At 52.6% G+C, this 22,956-nt stretch overlaps 5 protein-coding genes across 7 annotated transcripts in view; 1 reads left to right on the forward strand and 4 right to left on the reverse strand.

Annotated features, from left to right (window-relative positions):
* TM7SF2 (transmembrane 7 superfamily member 2) overlaps nt 1-786 on the reverse strand; it is an 11,576-nt gene extending 10,790 nt beyond the window's left edge. For 2 of the 3 annotated variants that reach the window (XM_020777433.3, XM_078382252.1), the window contains exon 1: nt 218-783. The gene's annotated coding sequence lies outside the window, so the exon portion shown is untranslated. Of the gene's footprint in view, nt 1-217 lie in introns of all 3 variants that reach the window. The other variant, XM_078382251.1, reaches the window with a different exon arrangement.
* A 329-nt stretch (nt 787-1,115) lies between these two features.
* LOC110071659 (uncharacterized) lies at nt 1,116-3,517 on the reverse strand. The gene has a single exon (XM_078382250.1). It carries the CDS (start codon nt 3,488-3,490, stop codon nt 1,526-1,528), a length of 1,965 nt encoding a protein of 654 aa, XP_078238376.1. The 5' UTR covers nt 3,491-3,517; the 3' UTR covers nt 1,116-1,525.
* Nucleotides 3,518-5,930: 2,413 nt separating this feature from the next.
* Nucleotides 5,931-16,267, reverse strand: VPS51 (VPS51 subunit of GARP complex). The gene is made up of 10 exons (XM_072984381.2): nt 16,011-16,267; nt 15,111-15,240; nt 14,058-14,204; nt 12,978-13,197; nt 11,413-12,166; nt 11,006-11,221; nt 9,080-9,298; nt 8,097-8,218; nt 7,213-7,300; nt 5,931-6,476 (listed from the first exon to the last, which is right to left on the reverse strand). Exons 1-10 carry the CDS (start codon nt 16,185-16,187, stop codon nt 6,216-6,218), a joined length of 2,334 nt encoding a protein of 777 aa, XP_072840482.2. The 5' UTR covers nt 16,188-16,267; the 3' UTR covers nt 5,931-6,215.
* Nucleotides 16,268-16,408: 141 nt separating this feature from the next.
* On the forward strand, nt 16,409-20,368 carry CATSPERH (catsper channel auxiliary subunit eta). The gene is made up of 3 exons (XM_020777429.3): nt 16,409-18,010; nt 18,806-18,905; nt 20,028-20,368. Exons 1-3 carry the CDS (start codon nt 17,834-17,836, stop codon nt 20,102-20,104), a joined length of 354 nt encoding a protein of 117 aa, XP_020633088.2. The 5' UTR covers nt 16,409-17,833; the 3' UTR covers nt 20,105-20,368.
* A 396-nt stretch (nt 20,369-20,764) lies between these two features.
* On the reverse strand, nt 20,765-22,771 carry LOC140702856 (toll-like receptor 5). The gene is made up of 2 exons (XM_072984385.2): nt 21,995-22,771; nt 20,765-21,899 (listed from the first exon to the last, which is right to left on the reverse strand). Exons 1-2 carry the CDS (start codon nt 22,056-22,058, stop codon nt 20,899-20,901), a joined length of 1,065 nt encoding a protein of 354 aa, XP_072840486.2. The 5' UTR covers nt 22,059-22,771; the 3' UTR covers nt 20,765-20,898.
* Nucleotides 22,772-22,956: the final 185 nt, after the last annotated feature.

Genomic DNA, 22,956 nt, shown 5'->3' on the forward strand with positions numbered 1-22,956 from the left:
TTTAAAACAAAATAAACAGAGAAAAAGATACATTGTCCCTCTGCGCATCCTTCCTGCTGGCACGGAGTCCGTCCTTTTGGCAACCGGGGAAGGGCGCAAGCGGTGCCTCCAGGGGCTCAGCATCCCTGCTGGATGAGACCCTCGCATTCCCTCCCCCCCCTTTTTTTTTAAACCCCCCTCCATCCCTTCCCCCAGCCCTGGATCATCCCCAGCTTACCTGGCCGCCGCGCGCCGCAAGGATGCTGGCGGTGCTCACCTGTGCCCAGGTGCGCGCCCCCTTCCCGTGCGCAGCCAAGGCAGGCGAGTTTGGGGGGGGGGAGAGATGCTCAGCCCCACCCTCTTCCCATCCTGTCCCCATCCGGCCTCAGCCAATCGCCTCCCAGGGGCGGGGCGATCCCACCGTCCCAGGGACCTATCAGGAGGTGAGGAGGAGAATCCGGCGTGCTCGATCCGGATCCGACCAGGCTGCGACCTTTGGCGCGCCGGAGCTGCGCGCCGGGCGGGGAGGCTAGGCGCACCAGCTCCAGAAGGGGGCGCAAAGCCCAGGGGAGGCGAGAGGGCCTCTGAGCACAAGCAGAGTGCCCTCCCCACCCAGGCGCCCCACCTCCCTTCCAAAGAGAATTAAATCCGTTTTTTTTTTTTTAGCAAAGATCTTGTGGGATCTCCCTGGCATTGAACGCATCAGACAGAAGGGAGGAAGAGTGGGCTGGATCCTGGGCCTTGCACTTCCAGAGGAGGCCAGAGTGGAAGACAAAGAATTTTTTTTGGGGGTGGGGGGATTGAAATAATGCAATGGATTTAAAAAATATTTTTTTAAAAAATATTTGCAGCTTAAAACTTGGTAGGCCGCGCTTCCGCTGGCAGAAAGGAGGGGTATAAAGATGATCGCAAGGCGCGGATCATTCAACATCAGTTTGAGAAGAAATAGCTGCTGTTGCGAGGCCGTGTTAAGCCCATCAGGCAGAAAAATAAAGAAAGGGCTTTATATAAAATAAAATAAATAAATTACCGGTATATCGTCCTTCTCCAAACAAACAAAAACTTCTAGGAGGTCATCGCTGTGGGACGTGGTTTATTTTCCTTTGGGAAAAAACGGATTCTGGAGGCGTAGGAGGTTATGTAACATTTGGGTTTATTTGCAAATATAGTATAATAGGGTGTTTAAAACAATTTCAAAAACCTGACAGGGAAACCTTTGAACGTGGAAACTCTTACATGGAATCCTGTGCCAGCCACGATCCTCAAAACCCTCAAAGACTCTGATGAATAAGTAGGTTGTGATAATGGTGCCGAAAGGGTGCCCAAGGCAAGATCCTTTATTTTAACAAAAACAGATAATTGTTTTTACAAAAAAAAATTGAAATTACTTTAAAATTTAAATGTTTGATTTAAAAGGTTCAACTTAAGTTCCAAATGTAAATAAAAAATCAGTGCAAAAATCATTTCTTAATTTTTCCCCTCCAAAATATTAAAACATTATAATTAAATTTTTTAACTTTTAATTGAATTGAAGCTTTTTGCTATCCTAAATCATTTTCATTTCCCCTTCACGGGAGGGACTTATGAGCCCGCTGGCCTTTGGCGACAGAGGAAGGCAGTGGCTTTTCAGAAAGGCGGGCAAGGAGAGCCGCCGGAACGAAGGGTGTGGCTGGACGCAAGACAGCGTGGCCTCGCCTTCGCTCAGCCCGGTCGCCTTTTCGTCCACCCAGAGCTGGAACTCCGAGAGCCGGCAGTCGCAAATCAAAGACACGTCCCTCAGGTCCAGGGAGCGCAGCCCTTCCAGGGCCGCGAATGGGGCAGGAGAGAGGGTCAGCAGGGGGTTACCCCGGACGCTCAAGGTGCGTAAGGATCTCAGAGCGTGGAAGGCCTGATCCGGAAGCTCGGACAGCAGATTGGAGGAGAGATCGAGAACCTGTAAAGACACCAGGGTCTGGAATAGCGCTCTGGGCAACGTCCGCAAGGCGTTGGAGCTGAGATTCAAGATGGCTAGCTTCTGGGCGTCCCGGAAGACGTCCACGCATTTCTCTTCCCCCCAAATATCCCCCAGCGCGTTGTGGGAAAGGTCCAACTCCCGGAGCTGCCTCGGGCTCTTCCCGACACGGTAGCACCTGGCCAGCGTGTTGCTGGAAAGGTTCAGAAAACGCAGGTTTGGGATCTCCCCAAGTTGACCCCAGAGTTGACCCAGGTCTGCCAGGCGGTTGCCGGAGAAGTCGAGGTGCGTCACGTTCCTGCTCAGGCGCTCGACGCCCCAGGCGTCTTGGATCCGGTTCTGACCCAAGAGCAGGTGCCGAAGGGACGGGAGATCCCCAGATGGGACCCGGGAGAGAGCGTTGTCTCGGAGGTCCAGCGTCTGTAAGGAGCCCAGCCCGGCGAGGGCCCCGCGCTGTACGATTCCAATGTGGTTGGACCGGAGGATGAGGCGTTGCAGGGAAGAGGATTTGAGGCTCTCCAGGGCCTCCCGGTAGATCTCCCCGAGGAGGTTGTGGGAGAGATCGAGGACACGCAGCTTGTTCAACCCGACAAAGGCCCCAGGTCGGATCCTGCTAATCTCATGGGCTCTCAGGAGCAGAAGGTTGAGGTCAGGGAGCCCCGAGAAGGCCGAAGGGACCAGCTCGTTCAGGAAGCCGTGGGACAGATCGAGGGAGACCACGCCGGCGTGACGCAGCCCGGAGAAAGTGCTGGCCGAGAGGTCCTTGAGGTTGCGGAAACCGAACCCGCTCCCGACGGCTCCGGAGTGTCGGACCTTGAGGTGCCGGATGCGGGTGCCGTTCAGTTTCGCGAAGAACCGCTCGGCCTCGCCAATGTTCCAGGGGTTGCCGGAGACATCCAGGGTCCCCAGCGTGAGGTTCCGGAAAGGGTGGCCGCAGGCCGGCTGGTCGCGCAGAGGGTTGGAGGACAGGTCGAGGAGCGCCAAGCGGCGTCCCCCGAGGGGTCCGAGGTCATCTCCACAGATCGCCTGGATCCGGTTGAGCCTCAGCTGGAGGATACTGAGCGCCCCAAGCCCTCGGAAGGACGGATCCGGCCTCAGCCTACGGATCCGATTTCCAGAAAGATCGAGCCTCTTGAGAGACACCAGGTCCCGGAAATAGCCGTTTTCCAGCACTTCGTCCCCGAACCCGTTGACGTCCAGAAGAAGCACCTCGAGTTTGGAGAGGCCGCGGAAGGCGCTGGGATGGAGGGTCAGGTTCCCGTTGCCCCCGAGGTCCAGGAAGGTGATGTTAGGCACGTTTTGGAAGGCCCTCTCTCCGAGAAGAAGGGACCCGGTCCGTTGCTTCCCGAGAGACAGGAAGGCCAAGGACTCCAGGCGTGGGAAGGAGGAGCCCAAGAGGACGGAGAAGGAGTTGAAGTTCAGGAGCAGGACCTGAACGGAGGGATCGATCTCAGGCACGGCCCTGTGTCCTTGCCCTTGGCAGTCGGCCACCTTCAGGGCATTGACCGTGGTCAGATAACAGTGAGGTGGGGCCCCGACAGGGTCCCCCAGGGCCGGCATGGAAGCGACGGCCACATAAAAGGCGACTGGGGAGAAATGGAGAGAAAGAGATATATTAGTCCCCCTGGCCAGCTCGGAGTTTGTTCAATCTCGCATGCTGCCCTTCGTGGGTGTGGCAGGGAGGGGGCCTTTCCTTGGCTGGGGTGACTGTCAATCACGGACAGCACTCACCAATAGTCCCTTCCCTTGCGTCTGAATTCAGCCAGAGTCCCGCCCCTCAGCTCGGTGTCTTTCCTCCTCTCCTTTTTGGTCTGTTGTTCAAAGCAGTCACGTTTGTGAGTTTGCTGTCTGGTCTGCTTGATTGTAAGTAATGAAACCCGGATTCAAAGGAAGCGCTGCTTCTTTGCTCTGTGTCTTTCCCCCACCCTCTAGAGTCTGTTGATTTTTTTTTTTTAAAGAAAGGAGTTAGGTTTGTCAGTTTACTGTTGATCTGTAAGTAAAGAAAACATTTCTCCCCTCCTCTTTTTTTCCCCTCCTACTAATGTCTCAGGGAGAGTTATTGTGACCGGAAGGGCCAGTTCATGAGAAAAAGGGGTGGACTAATTTGGGGAACTGGAAGCTATTCTGTTCTGTGGATCCCTGCAGTTCTGCGCAGCTAGAGGAATTTAACCAGAAATTCAAAACTCTGTGACAATTCCCTCCCCCATCCCCTCGGTTTAGCAATACAGGACCTAGAATCACATATCCAGAAGCCCGTAGTCGGCCAGCTAGAGGGGGCAAGTCCACCTTCTTGCTTAAGATCTTGACTCATTCCAAACTACGGCTTGATACAGAAGCAAACGTCCTGTGTGGCCAACAGAAAAGGTCAAAACAGTATCGTAACCGTAGGAAAATTCAAAAACGGCATCGCAAGAGAAGTGTGTGTGTTGTGTGTGTGTGGATAATCTCAAGACAGCTTCCGTGAGGCCATATCTGGTTTTCATTTAAACTGTACGTTCCTTCTGTCTTGAGTAGGAAGAAAAAAATAGCAGACGCTGGTCCATTCTTACCAAAAAAAAAAAGGAATTAAACACGCCACCTTTCCTCTCGAAGATGCGTCCATTTGCAAAGCCTGCACGGACCATCAATTCTTGCAGCGATCTGTTTGTTATTCTTATATATGAATCTTTGCGCAGATCCCCACCTGTTCCTGCTAGGACTGTACCACCTGCTGGCTCTGGCTAGGGCTGTGCCACCTGCTTTGTGGGGGGCGGTCGGAAAGAAAGCAGGCAAATAATGACGCGAAACCTGCCCCCCCCCCCTTCGGCCCCATCTCACCCTCCCCAGGACTCACCTTTCCAAAACCTGCCGAGGCGGCGCTTTGGGTGGAAATTCGGCATGCTGGCCATCTCCCTTGTTTGCGATTCTGCCCGGGCATCCTCCTCTATAAATGCCAGCCGAGTGAGGCAGCCAAGCCCGTCCTAAGCCCCACGTCAAACAGCGGTTGTTGACTCAAACGACAGCGGTTGCATCACGGGGGAAAGGCTGGGGAAATTCCCCCCCCCACCCGGGGCCCCTGCTTTGTTCCTTTTTCCCTTCGGTTCGTGAACTTCCTTACCTGGATCGACCCAGATCTTTAGGGACAGAGAAAACGAAGCATTGTGCCAGGGGAGGCTTGTGGAGGGCAGGGTCTGGGGCCCTTGCAGAAGTGTGTGTAAAAAAAAGGTCATTTCAGCAACGCAACTTGTTAAAAAAACCACAAGACTGCAGGACGTTTCCTCTGGGAGGGCTGTTTTATCATTTCCGGCCGCTTTTTCTCCGCCACAGATTTAAGACCCACGTGGCAAATGGTGGCCCTTTTGACTGGGAGACGCCGGGCAGAGATCATTCGCGTGGCAAGAATAAGAACTTTCTGTCACAAGAGGTTTGGATTTTTGGCTAAATTCCTCTTCACGACGCAATAGAAGTACTCACAGAGGAGAATAGCTTCAAGTTCCCTGGGGAGTCCACCCCTTTCTCATTTACTGGCACGTAAGGTATCGGGAACCCCCTCTGAACAGATCAACAGCAAACAACCGATGCTTCCAACAGACTAGAGAGGAAAAGAGCACTCAGCAGAGGCGGGGCTCTCCTTTGAGAGGCAGGGAGCAAACGATTGGTTAGTGCTGGATAGATTGACAGTCACCCCAGCCCACAAAGGTCCCTCCCACCCATCACTTCCACAGTCAGCATACAAGGATGTAAAAACTCCCAACTTTCAGCTCTTCCTTTTATGCGCCTTTGATTTTTTAAAATTTCTAATCATTTTGCCCCTTGTTCGGCAAGAAGGTGGTGAGTGCTCCAATGCTCGAGGCATGCAAGAGAAAACTGGGCTATCATCTGTCAGATAGACTTTGGATCCCTGCACTGAGCAGGGGGGTTGGACTTGATGGCCTTAAGAGGCCCCTTCCGACTCCCTGATCCTAGGATTCTATGAAATGCTGAATGACTGCAAGAGAAGGAAGTTCAGAACAAAAAAAAATTACACACAAAATTACACACAGTTTTATTTCACCCAGAAGTGTCCTTTCTTGCTTTCAAGGTGATATGCAAGAGCAGATCATCAAGACGTTAAACATTTATCTTCATTTATTACAATCCAATCATCACGGTTTCTGGCCGTGGCTTTGACAAGTGCTCCCCCCTCAATCCCGAAATCTCCCCTTTTGTCACCAATGAGGTCAGTGCTATTGACGTACAGCTGGCGAGAGTGCATGCGTGCCCCCCCCATGTGTCCTTCTGGGTCACCCACCCTCTTCCCGTCCTCTTATCCCCGTTCGCAGATGACTTCAATGACGCTTTGCTCCATGGGCACGGGCTCGAGGCACCGGTGGGCGGTGCTGCCCACAATCTCGTCCAGCAGGAAATGCACCAGGTTCTCGTCCGAAACGAAGCGCCAGAGGTACAGCTGGAGGTAGTAACAGTCCACCTGGATCTGTTGCAGGCCGAAGCGCCCGAACGTCCGCAGGCGGACGCACTCCAGAAAGGTCTTCAGGCTGATCTTGATGATGCCGGTCAGAACGGAAACCTGCAGGAAAGGGAGAGTCTCAGATTTACATGAGGTCAACTTCCAGAGACTGCGGAACTCCCTGCCACTGGAGGCCAGGCTGGGGCCCCCACTCTTGGCTCTCCTTCCACAAGCAGGCCAAGAGACCTTTCTCTTCCGACAGCCTTTCTCTCAAGAGACCGGCTGCCCAACTGGGTTTAAAATATATATATATATATCTTGTGTTTTACTGCTTTGACTGTATTTTTAAGCCTTGCTCACGTTTACCCTTTCTCGGAGTGGCACTGGTCTGATCCTTTTAAATATTCCTATTCTTAACATTTCTTGCTTTCAATGTTGTCTTTGATGATGCCCACCGCCTTGAGTCCTTTTTAAAAGAGGAAGGCGGGGTAAAAAATATTTTAAATAAATAAATACTAAATAAGACCTCTCTTTGTTTACGGAGGCAAACTGAAGACAAGCAATGATCTGGGCTTCATAAGCTGCAAATGTGTTTGGACACGATTGTTTGATTCCATTATCTTTTTTTAATAAAAAAGCATATTAATCTAAGTGATAGCTCAGGCATGCTATCTGAAAGACGTTCATAACAAAATTAACCCTCTTGTGTCTTTTCAGTGTTGCGTTAAGGGACTCCACTGATCTTCCATGGCAGATGATTAGTGGCTTTTGCAAAGACAACTCATCCGCCCGCTTCAGTTTCTCTGATCTTTGCCAGGGGCCACCACGACAGACTGCCAGCACCCCCCCTCCTCACCTTGTTGAACTCCACGGGGCTGAAAATGTCAATGCGTTCTGAAAAAAGCTTCTGGATGTTATTCAGCAGGTTGGTATCCATCGGGGCACTGCAGGAGGTGAGCGGAAAGACCCAAATTAAATGACGCAGGCGCATCACTGTTCTCTAGGATTTCTATGCAAAATCACGGGGATCTTGAGGCAGGTTTTACAAGAGAACAGGACTTTATGGACTGGGGTTTGCTTGAGACAGAAAGAGGCAGACGGTGACCAAAATCCTATTAGACTTGGGTGCGCATGCCACGGCTAACAGCGGCTAATTGACATCAGCCCAGCATACGGCCAGCATGTGACCTGCACCTCCTTCAGTTAGCGACGGCAGTTTAGAGTCCTGCCCATGGTGAGCATCCGCTAGGATTCGGGCAAACGAATTTGCACAGAATGGAAAGAAAGAAAGAGCAGGCAGATGAGATGAGCAGTCAAGGGATACCGAGTCAAAAAGCCGGGAGAAAAGGAGTATAAAAACAATAATGAATAAATGCGTGCATGGATAAATAAACCTCAAAGATCCCGCATGGTCACCACACAATGCAGATGTAGAAGAGCGGGACACCTTCATTAGACCATGAAAAAGCGAATGACGAGATGCATTTGTGAAGTATCGAAACGCAACCTCGACAGCCTTCACGTAAGGAGTGTTAATCTCACCATAAGGAGATTTACCATGAATTTGGGGCAACATTCGTTTAGAATTTTTCCTGCACTGCTCAAACGTTACTGGCATAGGCTTGAGGAAGGGGGATTTTAAACCCACAAAAGCTTGCAGCCGTTGAACAAATGAAGTCAAACCTCCCTCCGCTTGCAAGCCAAGCCGGAGAAGCCAGGAGGGCCTCTTCGGCCGCTCACCTGGGCGTGTAGCTCGGGGCGTAGCGGCTTTGCTGGCGGGAACTGCTGTAAACGGAAAAGGTCCTTTTGCTGGAGTCACTGCTCTGCGCCTTGCGCACGCCTTCCTCGTACAGAAGCCCCACCTGTGCAGAGAGAAGTGGCAGGATCGGAGCCCTGTTAGAGGAGATGGAGAGGGTCCCCCGAGCTCAAAGCTGCTTCCTGAAAGCACGGCTTGCGGTCCCTGGAAATTTGGGTTGAGCAGAGACCCTCGAAGAGGGACGGGAGATGTGTGGCCCGCCACGTCTATCTGTTTCATGAAGGCCTAAAGAGAGCAGCTTCCCTTCCCTGTGTGAAATAGGCAGACAACAGAACATGTTTCCAGAACAGGAGCAAAAAAAAAATACAATAATATAAAATAAAATACCAGGGCAAAAGCTTTCTAAGTAGAGAGGAACATTTTGACATTCCCATTCTTCCTCCCAAAGAAATAAGGACATTCAGAACAGCTTCAGCCTTTCAAAGGGGGGCTTTGGAATAACCTGATTCGGGTGCCCATCGATCAGCCCTCTTTCCTTGTTTTCTGCTGCTTCAGAGGCTAATGCATGAATCGTCGGATTCAAACGGTGAGAAAGGAAATGCTAAGTAAACATTGGCCAAAACTTCCCGGTGACAAGAGCTTTTGGGCAAGGGAGTAGATTGTTTTGGAAGGCGGGGAGGCCTCCCTTGAGCCAAAGAGAGCTAACTGGATTTCAGAGGGCCCATCTGCCAGGAGAATTTAACTAGTGGATTTCCTGCCCTGGCCAGAAAGAGCTGGGCCATTTTGCTCGATAATTTCTCTCCAGTTCCCCCTGTTCAGACAGGATTGATGCTGGCTAGTTTTATCTGGATCTCTCCACGGCCTCCCCCTGTGCTCAAGAGTTCATTGCGCTGGGTCACAGGAAAGGAAGCACACACACACACACACACCTCGGTCCCTCTGGACTGGCATGCCCCACCCCACCCACCTGGACATCGATTGAAGTGGCGTCCTCCACCACGCGCTTCATGACGGCGCGGACGTTCCGAGGCTCAATGGTGGTAATCCAGCCGCGCGTCTCCACGCTCTTCCGCAGCATCTGGGAGATGATCAAGCCCTGGACCTTCACGTAATGGTTCAGCAATTTCTGAGCCGCTTCCCGGGCCTCGGCGCAAAGCACGGTGACAGGGGTGACCGGAGAATGGTCCTGGAAGAAAAAAAAAACATGAGCATAAGGGAAAAGGGCGTTCAATTGTTCCGAAGGCTTTAGAGATCCATTCGTACCCCTCGTGTTCTTAATACTGCTCCTATTAAGATTTTTAATATTTTATTCATGGGCTCGAACATGCAGGCTGCGAGCAGAGTCTTGACTGCAGTACTGCAGTTTAGCCGCTGTGGCACAAAGTTCCTGGACTTGGTGTATAGTAAAAGGATGGGGGGTGGGTGGAGACAAGGGGACGGTGGAGAAACAGCCTGATGTAACGCAGCGAGGCAAGTTCCAGAAATGCAACCATGGGAGGGCTGGGATTCCCAACAGCACCTACACCACCACATTGGATCTATTGCTAATCTAGAGCCTTTGTTCAGCATCCACGGCGTTGCTTTCACCGAGAACCGGAGAGAAATAGGAACAGTGAGTTTGGACGACCTGGAGGCTTGGGTTTTTCCCAGGCTCTGTCCCACCCGACGCATGGGAAAGAAACTTTTCACACATGTGGCTAACGACAGCCCTTTGAGTGATGCATAGCCTCTCCCAAATAACGCAATGAGGAAGATAAGAAGCTCTCGTGAGGCCCATGGATTGTGCAAAGGGTACATGACACACCAGTTCTGCTTCTGCCGCATTTTTTTTTTTTTGCAATTTAAATGTTATGAAATGGCTTTTTTAACATTTAAACCATGCTTTGCACTGCAATTTAAATACATCTAATTAAAAAAAATGTTTTACCCAACCCTGGTTGGCCCTCCCCTCTGCTCATAGTGTGTATGGATCAGGTCCAATTTTTACGGGCCTCGAAAAGAACGCCAATTTCGAAACCAACCAGCCCACGGCTTTTTGATCACGGGTCAGTGGTCGGAAGCCGAAACGGGGCCTGCCTGATCCTTAGAGGGCTTGGTTTCCTTACGGTCTCCAGGGAGGGGTCTGGAGAAGGGACGCTGCGGTAGGAGCGATGGCTTTGGAAGATGTCGGCTCTCCGGGGTTTGGCAAGATAAATCAGTAGTGGTGGTGGTTTTAATGGGAGCACAAAGATGACTGTGAGCCCCCTCCCCCCCCGGCGAAATTGAGACTGACCCACAGCAGTGACTCTCCCAGGGTTTCAGACAGGGCTGTCGGGGTGAGCCCCGTCTAAAGAGGTTGCCTGGGTTACTTAAAACTGCCCATTTTTTTTCAATTTTTGATTATATTTTTTTATTCGTGGTTTAGATCAAATGCCCACCTTGGATAAAATTATACGGACTGATCGCTACTAATCATAGGGCAAGAAACCAGTTAATTTTAAAAAACGACTCAAAACCACAAAGTTGAAGAAATCACTTTTTAAAATACAGCAGAAGCCCCACTTATCCACAGGACCAGTATCCACTGATTCACTTATGCACGGGCCGAAAATATTAAAAAATAAATCTTAGAAATACTGTATATACTGTATTTTGAAAGATGAAGTTAGCAGAACATGCCACTAGAGAGATACATTCCTCCAGATACAAGGATGCAAAAAAAGCAAGATGAATTTGAAGGCAGCTAAGCCCTGTGGACCTCCCTTTGGGGCCCCACAGCCTAATCTTTTGGGCTTAATCTCTTGAGTGGAGAAAAGGACACAAACCAACACTGTCCCCTTCCAAAAAACGGTCAATTTCTCCCTCCTCATTTCCCGGGGACACGGGTGGGTCAGAGGCTGACACCCTAAGGTACCTGGACCAGGAACTGTTCGTCGGTCAGCGTGAGGATGTAGCTGATGGTGGAGGTCTCGTAATCCAGGCAGAGCCGAGAGAGGAGCAGCAGGAGGGCGGGAGGGGTGGAGCCCCCCTTGTCGCTGGCGCTCTCGCAGAACTGGCGGGCCGTCTGGCAAATGGACTTGATGAAGCTGACGATCAGGCCTTCCCGAACGCCTTGGCTGCAGAATTCACCCTGTGTGTGTGTGTGTGTGTGTGTGTGCAGAGAGGGGGGAGAGATAAGGATGAATCCGAGGCATCCTCAGAGAGGAAGGCTGGCTGGCAGCCGCTTGGAACCAGCCCCCCATGGAGACGGGGATCCTCCTGGATCTTTAGATACCCTTAGCGACATCTGCCCCCAACCCTCTTCCCTCCCTCTTTCTGTACCTTGAAATACGGCTTGTTGGAGAAAGTGATGTCCTTGGCGGTGAAGAGGTGGATGTAGGAAAGGACGGCTTTGATCTGGTTGAGGACGGAGGCGGAGACGGTGCCCAGCAACTCTGCCAGGTTCGGGCTGTCTTTGCCCACGAGGTGAGGGGTGGCCAAGGACTGCCGCACGTCCGTCAGACAGTCCACGTAGAAGCTCTGCAGGGCCTGGAGGTACTGGCGGAGGCGCTCCTTGGCCGCCCGCACCACGATCTCCGTGCCTTCGGCCGCCGCGCGGGAGGCGGGCAGGAGCTTGGCCAAGGCCTGCAGGCGGCGGTGGAAGCGGTCCAGCGCCCGCACCAGCAGCGAGTTGTCCCCCACGCCCTTCTCCAGCTGGATGCGTCGCTCCACCAGGGCAAAGTAGCGCTCCATCAGGCCGTCGACGGAGGCCACCAGCTTCTCTTCGGCCATGGCCGCGATGCCCTGGGCGTCCTCCCGGCTGATGAAAAGCTCCTGGTAGGAAGCAATCACCAGGCACAGGTTGCTGACGAAGCTGTTGCAACCCCGGTCGGTGAATTCCAGGATGTCCGTGATGGGGCGGGGCGGGCCCGGCGGTGGTCCCTCTCCCAGCTCGGCCTCCAGGGCTTGCAGCTCGGCCTCCAGGCGGCAGCGGGCGTGAGCGAGGAACTCGTCGCACAGCTCCTCCGCGGGCTCGTTCAGCTGCAGGAGCAGCTCGACACACTCCGCCAGGTCCTTGGCCCCAGAGCCGCCATCCCTGGGAAGAAAAGGTGGAGGATCTCTGAGCAGCTCAACCGCAACGTGAGCCGGCAGTGTCTGCCACAGCTGTTTGCTCCTCCTTCCGGGTTTATCCCTACTGGGAGGCCAGCGCAACCTACATCGCTGAGATCAGCCAAGGCGCTGTTAGTCTCATTGCAATCTTGCACGCTGCCTTTTGTTAAGGGTGGCTGAGAGGGACATTTCTGAGATGGGGTGGCGGCCAATCTATCCAGCACTATCCAGTCATTCCTTCCCTGCCTCTGAATTCAAAGAAAGCCCCCGCCTCTCTGCTCTGTCTCTTTCCTTCTTTTTGGCCTGTTGCTGAAAGCAGCCATGTTTGTCAGTTAGCTGCCAGACCTGTTCCATTATAAGTAAATGCAACTTTTAATTCTTTCTCCTACTCATGTAACAGAGTGAGTTACTCAAGAGTGTAAGTGCCAGGTTATGAGAAAAAGGGGTGGTCTGCTCTGGGGAACTTGAAGCTATCCTGCCCTGTGTGGCGCAGCTAGAGAAACCCAGCCAGAAATTCGAAACTCTGCCGCTTAGTAAGCGTTCAAAGCTGAGAAGCTCCCTCTTCCTATTACAATACCCTAATCTAGGCCATCCCGTTGCCAATTCCTGTGATACTAGACTGCAAATCCCATCTCTCTGGACCGTCGGACATGCTGATTGCCTCTCAGTAACAGCCCTTCCTTCTACCACCGAACCCAGGGAACTCTAGGTCTTTCGAACTGACCTTCTCAACGGCGTTCGTCCACCGTACGTCCCCACCCGGCTTGCCCTCTGCAAGGTAAGCTTTGAGGGCTTACCTAAATTTCTCCCGCAGCTTCTGAGCCAGGTCGGCCATGATCTTCTGGCAGTCATCCTGGATGCCCCGGAAGGAAGGCATGTGCTGGTACTGGTGCAAGATGGAGCGGGCTTTGCTGTAGTACCGGACGGCTTGCCCGTAGGCCTCCAGCTCGACGCACTTGGTCAGACGGGCCGGGAGCTCGAAAAGGAACTGCAGCTTGCGCAAGAGGGAGTGGACGCCTGGCGAGGAAAGAGACGGGGAAGAGGGGTGAAGGGGCCGGAGGGAGGGCTGCTGGATGGATGGCTGGGAGTTCGATCACCCCACCGGGCCTCCTGAGCAGGGCCTGGACTTGATGAACCAGAGGATCCCTTCTAAGATGATGATGATGATGAGGGCATACAAGTTTAGGGATTGCAAATCCTCAGTTAATTTGTCCTTGTATGGTAAACAGTCCAACCGGGGAGGGGGGAATCTTCCATGCCACACAGTGGCAAGATTTGTTTTTTCTGTCAGCCCCAGAAACATTTTGTGCATTTTCTCATTGTGGCAAAAGGCACACAAAACTAGGGGGGGGGTACAATCACAGGAACTGTCATTTGGATTAATAACAAAGCAGCGGGGGACGGCTTATTTTTACACTCAAGCTGGCTGTCCTGCGTGGATGCAGAGGGTCAGAAAAGAAAAAAAAGTACACGTTTCACCCATAACAGTACAAAATGTGGCAAACACAGCAGAGGCATGTGCTTGGAGGGGAGGGGGGCTCAGATTTGTGTGGCAGAGAAGAACTTTTGCAGGGCTGAAAAATTCTCACAAAACTCAGAAACAGTAAGATTTTTTGTGTGTTTTATTTTTAAAACACTTCTAGTAAGAAGTTTTGGGACCTGAAAAATATGGATCGACTCCTCTCACCTTCAAGGGGAGAGCAAGCCCTGACTGGGGATGCTGGAGACTGGGTGGAGAACTCTCCCCCCCCCCTCCGGTCAGGATGTGTGCTTCTCCTGAAATACTGTACATGTTCTTCCTCACTTCTAGAAAGGCAGGCTGGGTCATTCCCGCAGAAGCAGGACAACCAGAGGAGGAGGAGGAGGGACGGCCCTACCTGACAACTTGGTGATCTGCTCGTGCTGGTCCTGTAAGGTGCTACTGATGCTGGCGCTGAACTCCGTGATCACGGCCATGTTCGCCGCCAGGCAGTCCATCTCATCCTCCATCTTCTTGAAGTCGTTCTTCATCTTGCGGATGGTGTCTGACGGGAGACAGCAAAAAGGAGAAGAAAAGTTCAGCTTCTCACAGTGCGTGATTCTGAACTTCTTCCAAGGTAAAGCTCAGTAATAATTTGGGGTTTTTGGGGCGTGTGTGTGTGTGTATTGTGACCTCCCCAGAACTGTCCCCCCCCCATGCTAGCTGGTAGCTTCTGGTAGTGGTCTCAAAAAGTAACTTGGCTGAGGCATGATCTGAGCAAAGGCTGGCCCAGTCTTCCTTTCACTCTCCCTGCCCCATCTTTGAAAATGACAATACGGAGAGTGATTCATTCAACTTAAGTATATCCTACTTTTCTGCCAGATGTACCTGGAAAAGATGAGGCAATTATAAAAAGAAACAAAATATCCCACCACCGTTTAAATAGGAAGAGCAGCAAATATTTATGGACAGTGAAAGGAAACACACGACTGTAGATGCAAACTACCCTATCTACTTTTTTAAAAATTACATTATACATCAGGACTCCTGTATCTGTGAGAGATCAGCTACAAATCCCCCTGTGGATGCCGAAAAATGAGGATTACAGCGAAGTCTTTATTTTTAATAACAAATGCAATCCTTAGCATGGTCGCTGGCTCTTTCTAGTGGCCAGTTCTGATAATGTCATCATCAGAAACATGCAATTCTAACATTTTTGCTTTTAATGTTTTATATATTTTCAGGCTGTAAATAAATGAATCGGTAGATACCGATCCCACGGATAAGCGAGCCCTACGGTCCGGCTGCCTTGAAGGCAGAGCTTGGCATCTACCTGGGCGACTGAACTGAACCTCTGCTTCCAGAGGCAGTCTACCAGAGGTCAGCCCACGCAGCAGGGCGGACACTGGCCGTGTCACGACTCAAGAGGAAGGGAGAACATGGCTGGAAACGGCTCCCTTCCCCCAATTACCTGTCGCTGAAATGAACTTGTTGTAATTCTCGTATACCAGGGTCTGCATGTCGCTGTCCAGGGCCCGGATCTGTTTCACCATGTCCGTCTCGCAGTCCATCAGCTGAGCCAGGGGGCATTCCTTCCGCAGCTGGCAGGCAGAAAAAGAGAGAAGGGGAGCCGGGTGAATCCGGCGCTTTCTGCAACCGAAGGCGCTTTTCCCCTTCTCCTGTGATCATCCCCCCCCCCCCCGGAGGCAGCCCAGCTTGGACCCAGAGCCGCCGCATTTATAGAGAAAGGATACCTAAGCAGTAAAAGGGACACCCTTTCAGAAGGGGCAGAGGCCAAAAGGGACACCCTGTCCTACAGACTCTCATGCCACCTGGTCTTTTGAGTGGCAGCCCCACAGCTGTTATCTGAACAGCCAGGTCCAGATGTTCATATTTGCCAGGCAGCTCAGAAGCCCAACCAGGAAAAAGTCGCACGCTTGAGTCCTTTGCTATTTCATTTCCGTTCCCAGAACCTGCTGGGCATCTCAGTGGCTTTGGTGATCGGGGCGACAGAGCCGGAGGCTGGGAGTTCGAATCCCACCCCTTGCGGTGCCTCCTTGACTAGATGATCGCTAAAGTCCCTTCCAGCTCAGCAGTTCTACCATGGGGATGATGCTTAGGTGTGTCTTACTTCAGAGTAGCCCATGGGAGGTGGATCCTCCCAGGATGTCGGGGGGGGGGGGAGACACCTACAGTACCAGGTGTTTTCAGCTCCCGTCAAGGTCCCCAAGGAGCTTTTTTTTCAGAAGGTAACATGTTTCCCCCCCCCCCTTCAAGGGAAAGAGGATGATGAGGAGGAGGATGGGAAGGCGCCGCCCCTCCCCACCCGGAGGGGCTCCGTTGCCATGGCGACCCCTCCCCTCCCCCCCACCTTGGTGAGGAAGACTTCGGGGTCGAAGTGGGGCCCGTTGATGTCGGTGGGGCCCCCCAGCTCCCCGCCCCGCCCGGCCCCCGCCGAGGCCTCCCCCGAAGGGTCCGGGAGCCCGTAGTACAGCTTCAGCATCCCGTGAGGGCGACGCTTCGCCTCCGAGCCCCGCTGCTCCGACATGGCCGGGCCGGGCCGCAGGGGGGGGGAACGGGCCACCGGCGGCGGGCGCCTCCCTCACGAAGCCTCCCTTCCGGGAACGGCGGCTCGGACGCTCCGCGTTGCGTCACTTCCGGGAACAACGAGGCTTTGTTGACAGGCCGCAGGCCTCCGCGGTGCGTCACTTCCGGAAGCGAGGACGGCTTCTTCCTCGATACTTTCGGGAACCCTGAAGTTTTGTCGGGCGGCGTTTGGCCCCTGTGTGACGTCATTTCCGGATTGAGGAAAGCTTCGTGGAAGCCTTTCTGGGCCGGCTTTGGGGCTGTGAAGTCCTAGAGCGGCAGCTCTAAAAAAGCCTCCAGAGGCGGCCTTCCGGAGAGCTGTTTCCTGCTTCCGCTCGTGGGGTCTTTTTGACATCTCAGCCTCATTATAAACAGCCTGGATAGGCGGTTCCATTGAGTTCCTTCCCTGTGTAATTAATGAGGATTCGGGTTGTGCTAATAAATTGATGGCCCTGCTGAGATGGCGAGGCCACCTCAAGCTGCCTTTGGGCGACCTGATGAATTCATCTTGTCTGTTAGCCTTTCCGTGCTTATTTTATTCATTCAATATATTTAATATATTTATATACCACTTTCCCCCCTTAAGGATCCCTATTTCATTTTAATAAAAACAGCCGTGTCCATGCTGGTCCTCACAAGTTTCCTTGAACTGTCATTCAGAAACCCTGCCATTAATAACATTGATTTGCTCTTGCAAACTCCAAAGTCGTGGGTCCTTGAGGGAGTCCGTCCCTCTCGTATTCGGGCCCTCCTCTTTTCCTGCTACCTTCCGCCTTTCCCAGCACACGATGGTCTTTTCCGGACAGAATCCTGACTTCTCAGGAGGTGCCCAAAGGAGGACAGCCTCATTTTTGCTTCTAGAGAGAGTTCAGGGTTGAGTCGATCTATTTCTTTCTGACTGGTCTCTTCCCCCCCCCCCACCAAACTGGCACTGAAAGGGGAAGGCAGGATGTAGAAGAAGAGGAAGAGCAACACTGAGCAATGCAGATTTTCATCAGGGAATGAGAATGGGAGCGAGGTTCCTGGGGCCAATCTGAGACTTCTTGCATAGGATCCCTTTAATCTGACATGACAAATTCTGGAATCCACACAAAGAAAGCTCTTGTTAATTAATCCTGGAAGTGCCACAAGACTGTATGATTCCCATGTGTCTTGAAAAGTGGGCTTTAAGAGAGAACAAAACCCAGCAGCACTAGGGGTGTTGTGAGTTTGCGAGCTTCACATCTAAGCGGTGATTTTTAATATTTTTACCACTAAAAGGTTAAGGCCTGTTTCTGTTTGGTCTATGCACTGGCAAACCGTTTTGCAAAGAGACCACTGGTTTCTAGGACTCTCCTACTAATATTTTCATTTTGATTTGAAGCCGTTCCAGTCGCATTCATGAGCCAGGGCACAAAACAACTTGTGCATTAGGTTTGGAAAAAAAAACTTGATCACAGCAAGCCAATCTCCCCGCCTTCTAGAACCCGGAGGTCATTGTGAGCTCAGCATTAACATTCCAGCTGGACCTCAGCCGGAGTCCGAGTTGGTGTCAATATTTTAAGCTCTTTAGGCTTCAGCAGCCAACGCCTCATCCACGGCACTTTTACCCCCGGGAGAGAGACAGAGATGCCAACCTGGAAGGACCGTTTCATAACCCTTACCTTCCCGAAAAAAGTCATCTTCACCGTTGGCTCGCTGTTCCTGTGTTTCATTCACGCGGCTGTCATCGTATCCGACCTTTATCACTTCCTCGTCACCCAGAATGTGGATCTCATGAGCTTCCGCTTTACTGTGGTGCTCTTGGTAAAGGGCTTACTCCTCATCTTATCGCGCCTGACCCCCATGGCCTTAAGTCTTCTGCCTTGCCAGCAAGCAGGATCTCCTGCGTCAGCTGGAGGTCGGGAAAAGGACCCCTGGGGGTCCCTTCAGATTCTGCAGTTCCAATTCTGCAAGTCCAAAGGGGCTTCTGTAGGAGAAGCTTCCAGAGGATCGGGGCCGTAGATAATAAGCAACGTCTTCAGGGAGGTGTCAGCAGGACCAGCCTTAATGGCACGGCCTTCCACTGCCTTTGTTATAAACATGGATGGGCAAGCACTAAATAATTAGCATTCCTGTTGCTCATCCCAGCATGAATTAATAACACCACCACCGAGCTACAAAAAAAATGGTAATATTAGGAACAGCATACATACTGCACTGGTATTTAACAGATACGTAGGTTTTTGAATACAGCTTGTATCCATTATATAATACCAGTCCATGTTTTTATAATTTGGATTGACTGTGCCTGGTATTTTTGAATCATCATCACGATGTATCTGGCTGCGGAGCCAGAGGTCGGGAGGTTGAATCCCCCACGGGGCCTCCTTGACAGGGGCTGGATGAGATGATCTAGACTAGCGGGTCCCTCCCAGCTCTGTGCCATTCTAAGACAAAGATGAGGATCTTGGCCTCTTGGAACTGTGAACATCACGATCCACAAAATAACTTCCCAAGTTCTGGGCACTTTCCCCGACAGGTCGTTGTTTAAAAGGAAAATAAAAGTTCACCAGGAAGAGATTCCTCACTCTTTCCCCCTCTTGTGTTGGCTCTCTGCAGTTCTCCCACGTGCTCAGCTTTTACTGGGCCGTCCTGGCAACTATCTACACCTTGCTGGGCAAGGACAACGTGCTGATATATTTTGCCCTCACCTCTCTTGGTAAGCTTCGTAGAGGAAAAACAAATTCAAAGCTAGAGTGTTCAAACTCAAAAAGATCTTTGCTAGACAGGGACCTCCATCATCCTCACCACTGGCGCCACCCATTAGGGGTGATCAGACTTGAGAGTCGGAACAGCACCTGCAGAGCTAAACCCCGCCCGGCGCTGCCCTAGAGCAGAGCAGGAGAAACTCATCCAAAGCAGTGCCTCCCAACTGTGGGTCCCCGAATGTTTTCGGACAGCAACTCCCAGAAATCCAGCCCAGCGCAGCTAGGGGTGAGGGCTTCTGGGAGTCGCAGTCCAAGAACATCTGGGGACCCCAGGTTGGGAACGAGTCGCTGGTCGAACGATTCTGCCTTGTTCACAGTCCGAGTTCAAGCTAGAGCGGAGGTGCAACTGAGAACTGGGGCCTGAAGGGGAACAGCATCTTTTGGTTTCCCTGCTGGCAGAGGGGAAAAAGGGGGAAAGGAAACACGCAGTGCGTGCGCACGCACGCACCCCTGGTTCCTTACCACACATTGAGACCATTCACTTTACCGCCTATATGGGCTGATGTTTGCACAGCTAGTAAGCTACTGTATAGAGTTTAGTCCGCTCCACAAAGTGGAAGACTTCAGAATTTAAACATACAGCAGGACCCCCCCATCCGCAGGATCAGTATCTGCTGATTCGCTTATCCACTGCCAAAAAATGCGACCTCCCCCCACCCTCAAAATATATATCTATATGTGTTTCCTGGCTGTATTTACCAGAACTAGGCCACTAGAGTAAGACAAAGACTGTGCAATAGTACAGTATAGCGTTCAATACAGTGGTGCCTCGCAAGACGATTGCCTCGCGGGACGATTAATCCACAGGACGATTGTTTTTTGCAATCGCTGTTGCGCTTCGCAAGACTATGTTTTCTATGGACGATTTTCGCAAGACGATGTTTTTGCAAGACAGCATTTTCCGCAGAACGAATTAACCTCATCTTGCGAGGCACCACTGTACTTCCACCTTTTGGGGGCTTGAAGCCCAGGCCACACGGTCACTGTGGTCTTACTGTATGTACCCCTCTTTCCAATAAGGAAAAGCACGGATGTGACTGTTGTTGTTTTTTCATCCTCTTATTTCTGCCCAGCCATGAACTTTGCGATGTGTCTCGCCCGCTTCTCCATGGACTACATCACCATCGAATATAGAGAGGAGCAATATTGAATCTTACCAGCAAAAGAAAGGGCAGCAGAGAAGATAAAAGAAGGAACGATCCTCAAACCCTCAAAGACTCTGATGAATAAGTAGGTTGTGATAATGGTGCCGAAAGGGCGCCCAAGGCAAGATCCTTTATTTTAACAAAAACAGATAATTGTTTTTACCAAAAAACTGAAATTACTTTAAAATTTAAATGTTTGATTTAAAAGGTTCAACTTAAGTTCCAAATGTAAATAAAAAATCAGTGCAAAAATCATTTCTTAATTTTTTTTCCCCAAAATATTAAAACATTATAATTGAATTTTTTAACTTTTAATTGAATTGAAGCTTTTTGCTATCCTAAATCATTTTCATTTCCCCTTCACGGGAGGGACTTATGTGCCCGCTGGCCTTTGGTGACGGAGGAAGGCAGTGGCTTTTCAGAAAGGCGGGCAAGGAGAGCCGCCGGAACGAAGGGTGTGGCTGGACGCAAGACAGCGTGGCCTCGCCTTCGCTCAGCCCGGTCGCCTTTTCGTCCACCCAGAGCTGGAACTCCGAGAGCCGGCAGTCACAAATCAAAGACACGTCCCTCAGATCCAGGGAGCGCAGCCCTTCCAGGGCCGCGAACGGGGCAGGAGAGAGGGTCAGCAGGGGGTTACCCCGGACGCTCAAGGTGCGTAAGGATCTCAGAGCGTAGAAGGCCTGATCCGGAAGCTCGAACAGCAGATTGGAGGAGAGATCGAGACCCTGTAAAGACACCAGGGTCTGGAATAGCGCTCTGGGCAACGTCCGCAAGGCGTTGGAGCTGAGATTCAAGACGGCTAGCTTCTGGGCATCCCGGAAGATGTCCACACATTTCTCTTCTCCCCAAATATCAGGTTGAGGTCAGGGAGCCCCGAGAAGGCCGAAGGGACCAGCTCATTCAGGAAGCCGTGGGACAGATCGAGGGAGACCACGCTGGCGTGACGCAGCCCGGAGAAAGTGCTGGCCGAGAGGTCCTTGAGGTTGCGGAAACCGAACCCGCTCCCGACGGCTCCGGAGTGTCGGAACTTGAGGTGCCGGATGCGGGTGCCGTTCAGTTTCGCGAAGAACCGCTCGGCCTCGCCGACGTTCCAGGGGTTGCCGGAGACATCCAGGGTCCCCAGCGTGAGGTTCCGGAAAGGGTGGCCGCAGGCCGGCTGGTCGCGCAGAGGGTTGGTGGACAGGTCGAGGAGCGCCAAGCGGCGTCCCCCGAGGGGTCCGAGGTCATCTCCGCAGATCGCCTGGATCCGGTTGAGCCTCAGCTGGAGGATACTGAGCGCCCCAAGCCCTCGGAAGGACGGATCCGGCCTCAGCCTACGGATCCGATTTCCAGAAAGATCGAGCCTCTTGAGAGACACCAGGTCCCGGAAATAGCCATTTTCCAGCACTTCGTCCCCGAACCCGTTGACGTCCAGAAGAAGCACCTCGAGTTTGGAGAGGCCGCGGAAGGCGCCGGGATGGAGGGTCAGGTTCCCGTTGCCCCCGAGGTCCAGGAAGGTGATGTTAGGCACGTTTTGGAAGGCCCTCTCTCCGAGAAGAAGGGACCCGGTCCGTTGCTTCCCGAGAGACAGGAAGGCCAAGGACCCCAGGCGTGGGAAGGAGGAATTCAAGAGGATGGAGAAGGAGTTGAAGTTCAGGAGCAGGACCTGAACGGAGAGATCGGTCTCAGGTATGGCCCTGTGTCCTTGCCCTTGGCAGTCGGCCACCTTCAGGGCGTTGACCGTGGTCAGGGAACAGCGAGGTGGGGCCCCGACAGGGTCACCCAGGGCCGGCATGGAAACGACGGCCACGTAAAAGGCAACTGGGGAGAAACGGAGAGAAAGAGATATACTGTATATAAATATATTAAATACAGTATATTAAATGAATAAGATAAGCACGGAAAGGCTAACAGACAAGATGAATTCATCAGGTCGCCCAAAGGCAGCTTGAGGTGGCCTCGCCATCTCAGGAGGGCCATCAATTTATTAGCACAACCCGAGACCTCATTAATTACGCAGGGAATGAACTCAATGGAACCGCCTATCCAGGCTGTTTATAATGAGGCTGAGATGTCAAAAAGCCCCACAAGCGGAAGCAGGAAACAGCTGTCCGGAAGGCCGCCTCTGGAGGCTTTTTTAGAGCTGCCGCTCTAGGACTTCACAGCCCCCAGCCTGGCCCAGAAAGGCTTCCACGAAGCTTTCCTCAGTCCGGAAATGACGTCACACGGGGGCCGAACGCCGCCCGACAAAACTTCACGGTTCCCGAAAGTATCGAGGAAGAAGCCGTCCTCGCTTCCGGAAGTGACGCACCGCGGAGGCCTGCGGCCTGTCAACAAAGCCTCGTTGTTCCCGGAAGTGACGCAACGCGGAGCGTCCGAGCCGCCGTTCCCGGAAGGGAGGCTTCGTGAGGGAGGCGCCCGCCGCCGGTGGCCCGTTCCCCCCCCCCCCCCGCGGCCCGGCCCGGCCTGGCCATGTCGGCGGCTCCGTCGGAGCAGCGGGGCTCGGAGGCGAAGCGTCGCCCTCACGGGATGCTGAAGCTCTACTACGGGCTCCCGGACCCTTCGGGGGAGGCCTCGGCGGGGGCCGGGCGGGGCGGGGAGCTGGGGGGCCCCACCGACATCAACGGGCCCCACTTCGACCCTGAAGTCTTCCTCACCAAGGTGGGGGGGAGGGGAGGGGTCGCCATGGCAACGGAGCCCCTCCGGGTGGGGAGGGGCGGCGCCTTCCCATCCTCCTCCTCCTCATCATCCTCTTTCCCTTGAAGGGGGGGGGGAACATGTTACCTTCTGAAAAAAAAGCTCCTCGGGGACCTTGACTGGAGCTGAAAACACCTGGTACTGTAGGTGTTTCCCCCCCCCCCGACATCCTGGGAGGATC

This window comes from Pogona vitticeps, chromosome 15, assembly GCF_051106095.1.
Source record: "Pogona vitticeps strain Pit_001003342236 chromosome 15, PviZW2.1, whole genome shotgun sequence".
In the NCBI taxonomy this organism is placed as follows: Eukaryota; Metazoa; Chordata; class Lepidosauria; order Squamata; family Agamidae; genus Pogona; species Pogona vitticeps.

Excerpts from the sequence above, each read along its gene's own strand:
- CATSPERH (XM_020777429.3), top strand. The coding sequence starts at position 17,834 with ATGCCAACCTGGAAGGACCGTTTCATAACCCTTACCTTCCCGAAAAAA. Across the intron at positions 18,011-18,805 it reads GCTTTACTGTGGTGCTCTTG|TTCTCCCACGTGCTCAGCTT; the intron begins GTAAAGGGCTTA and ends GGCTCTCTGCAG. Across the intron at positions 18,906-20,027 it reads TTTTGCCCTCACCTCTCTTG|CCATGAACTTTGCGATGTGT; the intron begins GTAAGCTTCGTA and ends ATTTCTGCCCAG.
- LOC140702856 (XM_072984385.2), bottom strand. The coding sequence starts at position 22,058 with ATGGCCCTCCTGAGATGGCGAGGCCACCTCAAGCTGCCTTTGGGCGAC. Across the intron at positions 21,900-21,994 it reads CGACCTGATGAATTCATCTT|TTGCCTTTTACGTGGCCGTC; the intron begins GTCTGTTAGCCT and ends GTTTCTCCCCAG.
- LOC110071659 (XM_078382250.1), bottom strand. The coding sequence starts at position 3,490 with ATGCCGGCCCTGGGGGACCCTGTCGGGGCCCCACCTCACTGTTATCTG.
- VPS51 (XM_072984381.2), bottom strand. The coding sequence starts at position 16,187 with ATGTCGGAGCAGCGGGGCTCGGAGGCGAAGCGTCGCCCTCACGGGATG. Across the intron at positions 12,167-12,977 it reads AAGCTGCGGGAGAAATTTAG|GGATGGCGGCTCTGGGGCCA; the intron begins GTAAGCCCTCAA and ends TTTTCTTCCCAG. Across the intron at positions 9,299-11,005 it reads ACGAACAGTTCCTGGTCCAG|GACCATTCTCCGGTCACCCC; the intron begins GTACCTTAGGGT and ends TTTTTCTTCCAG.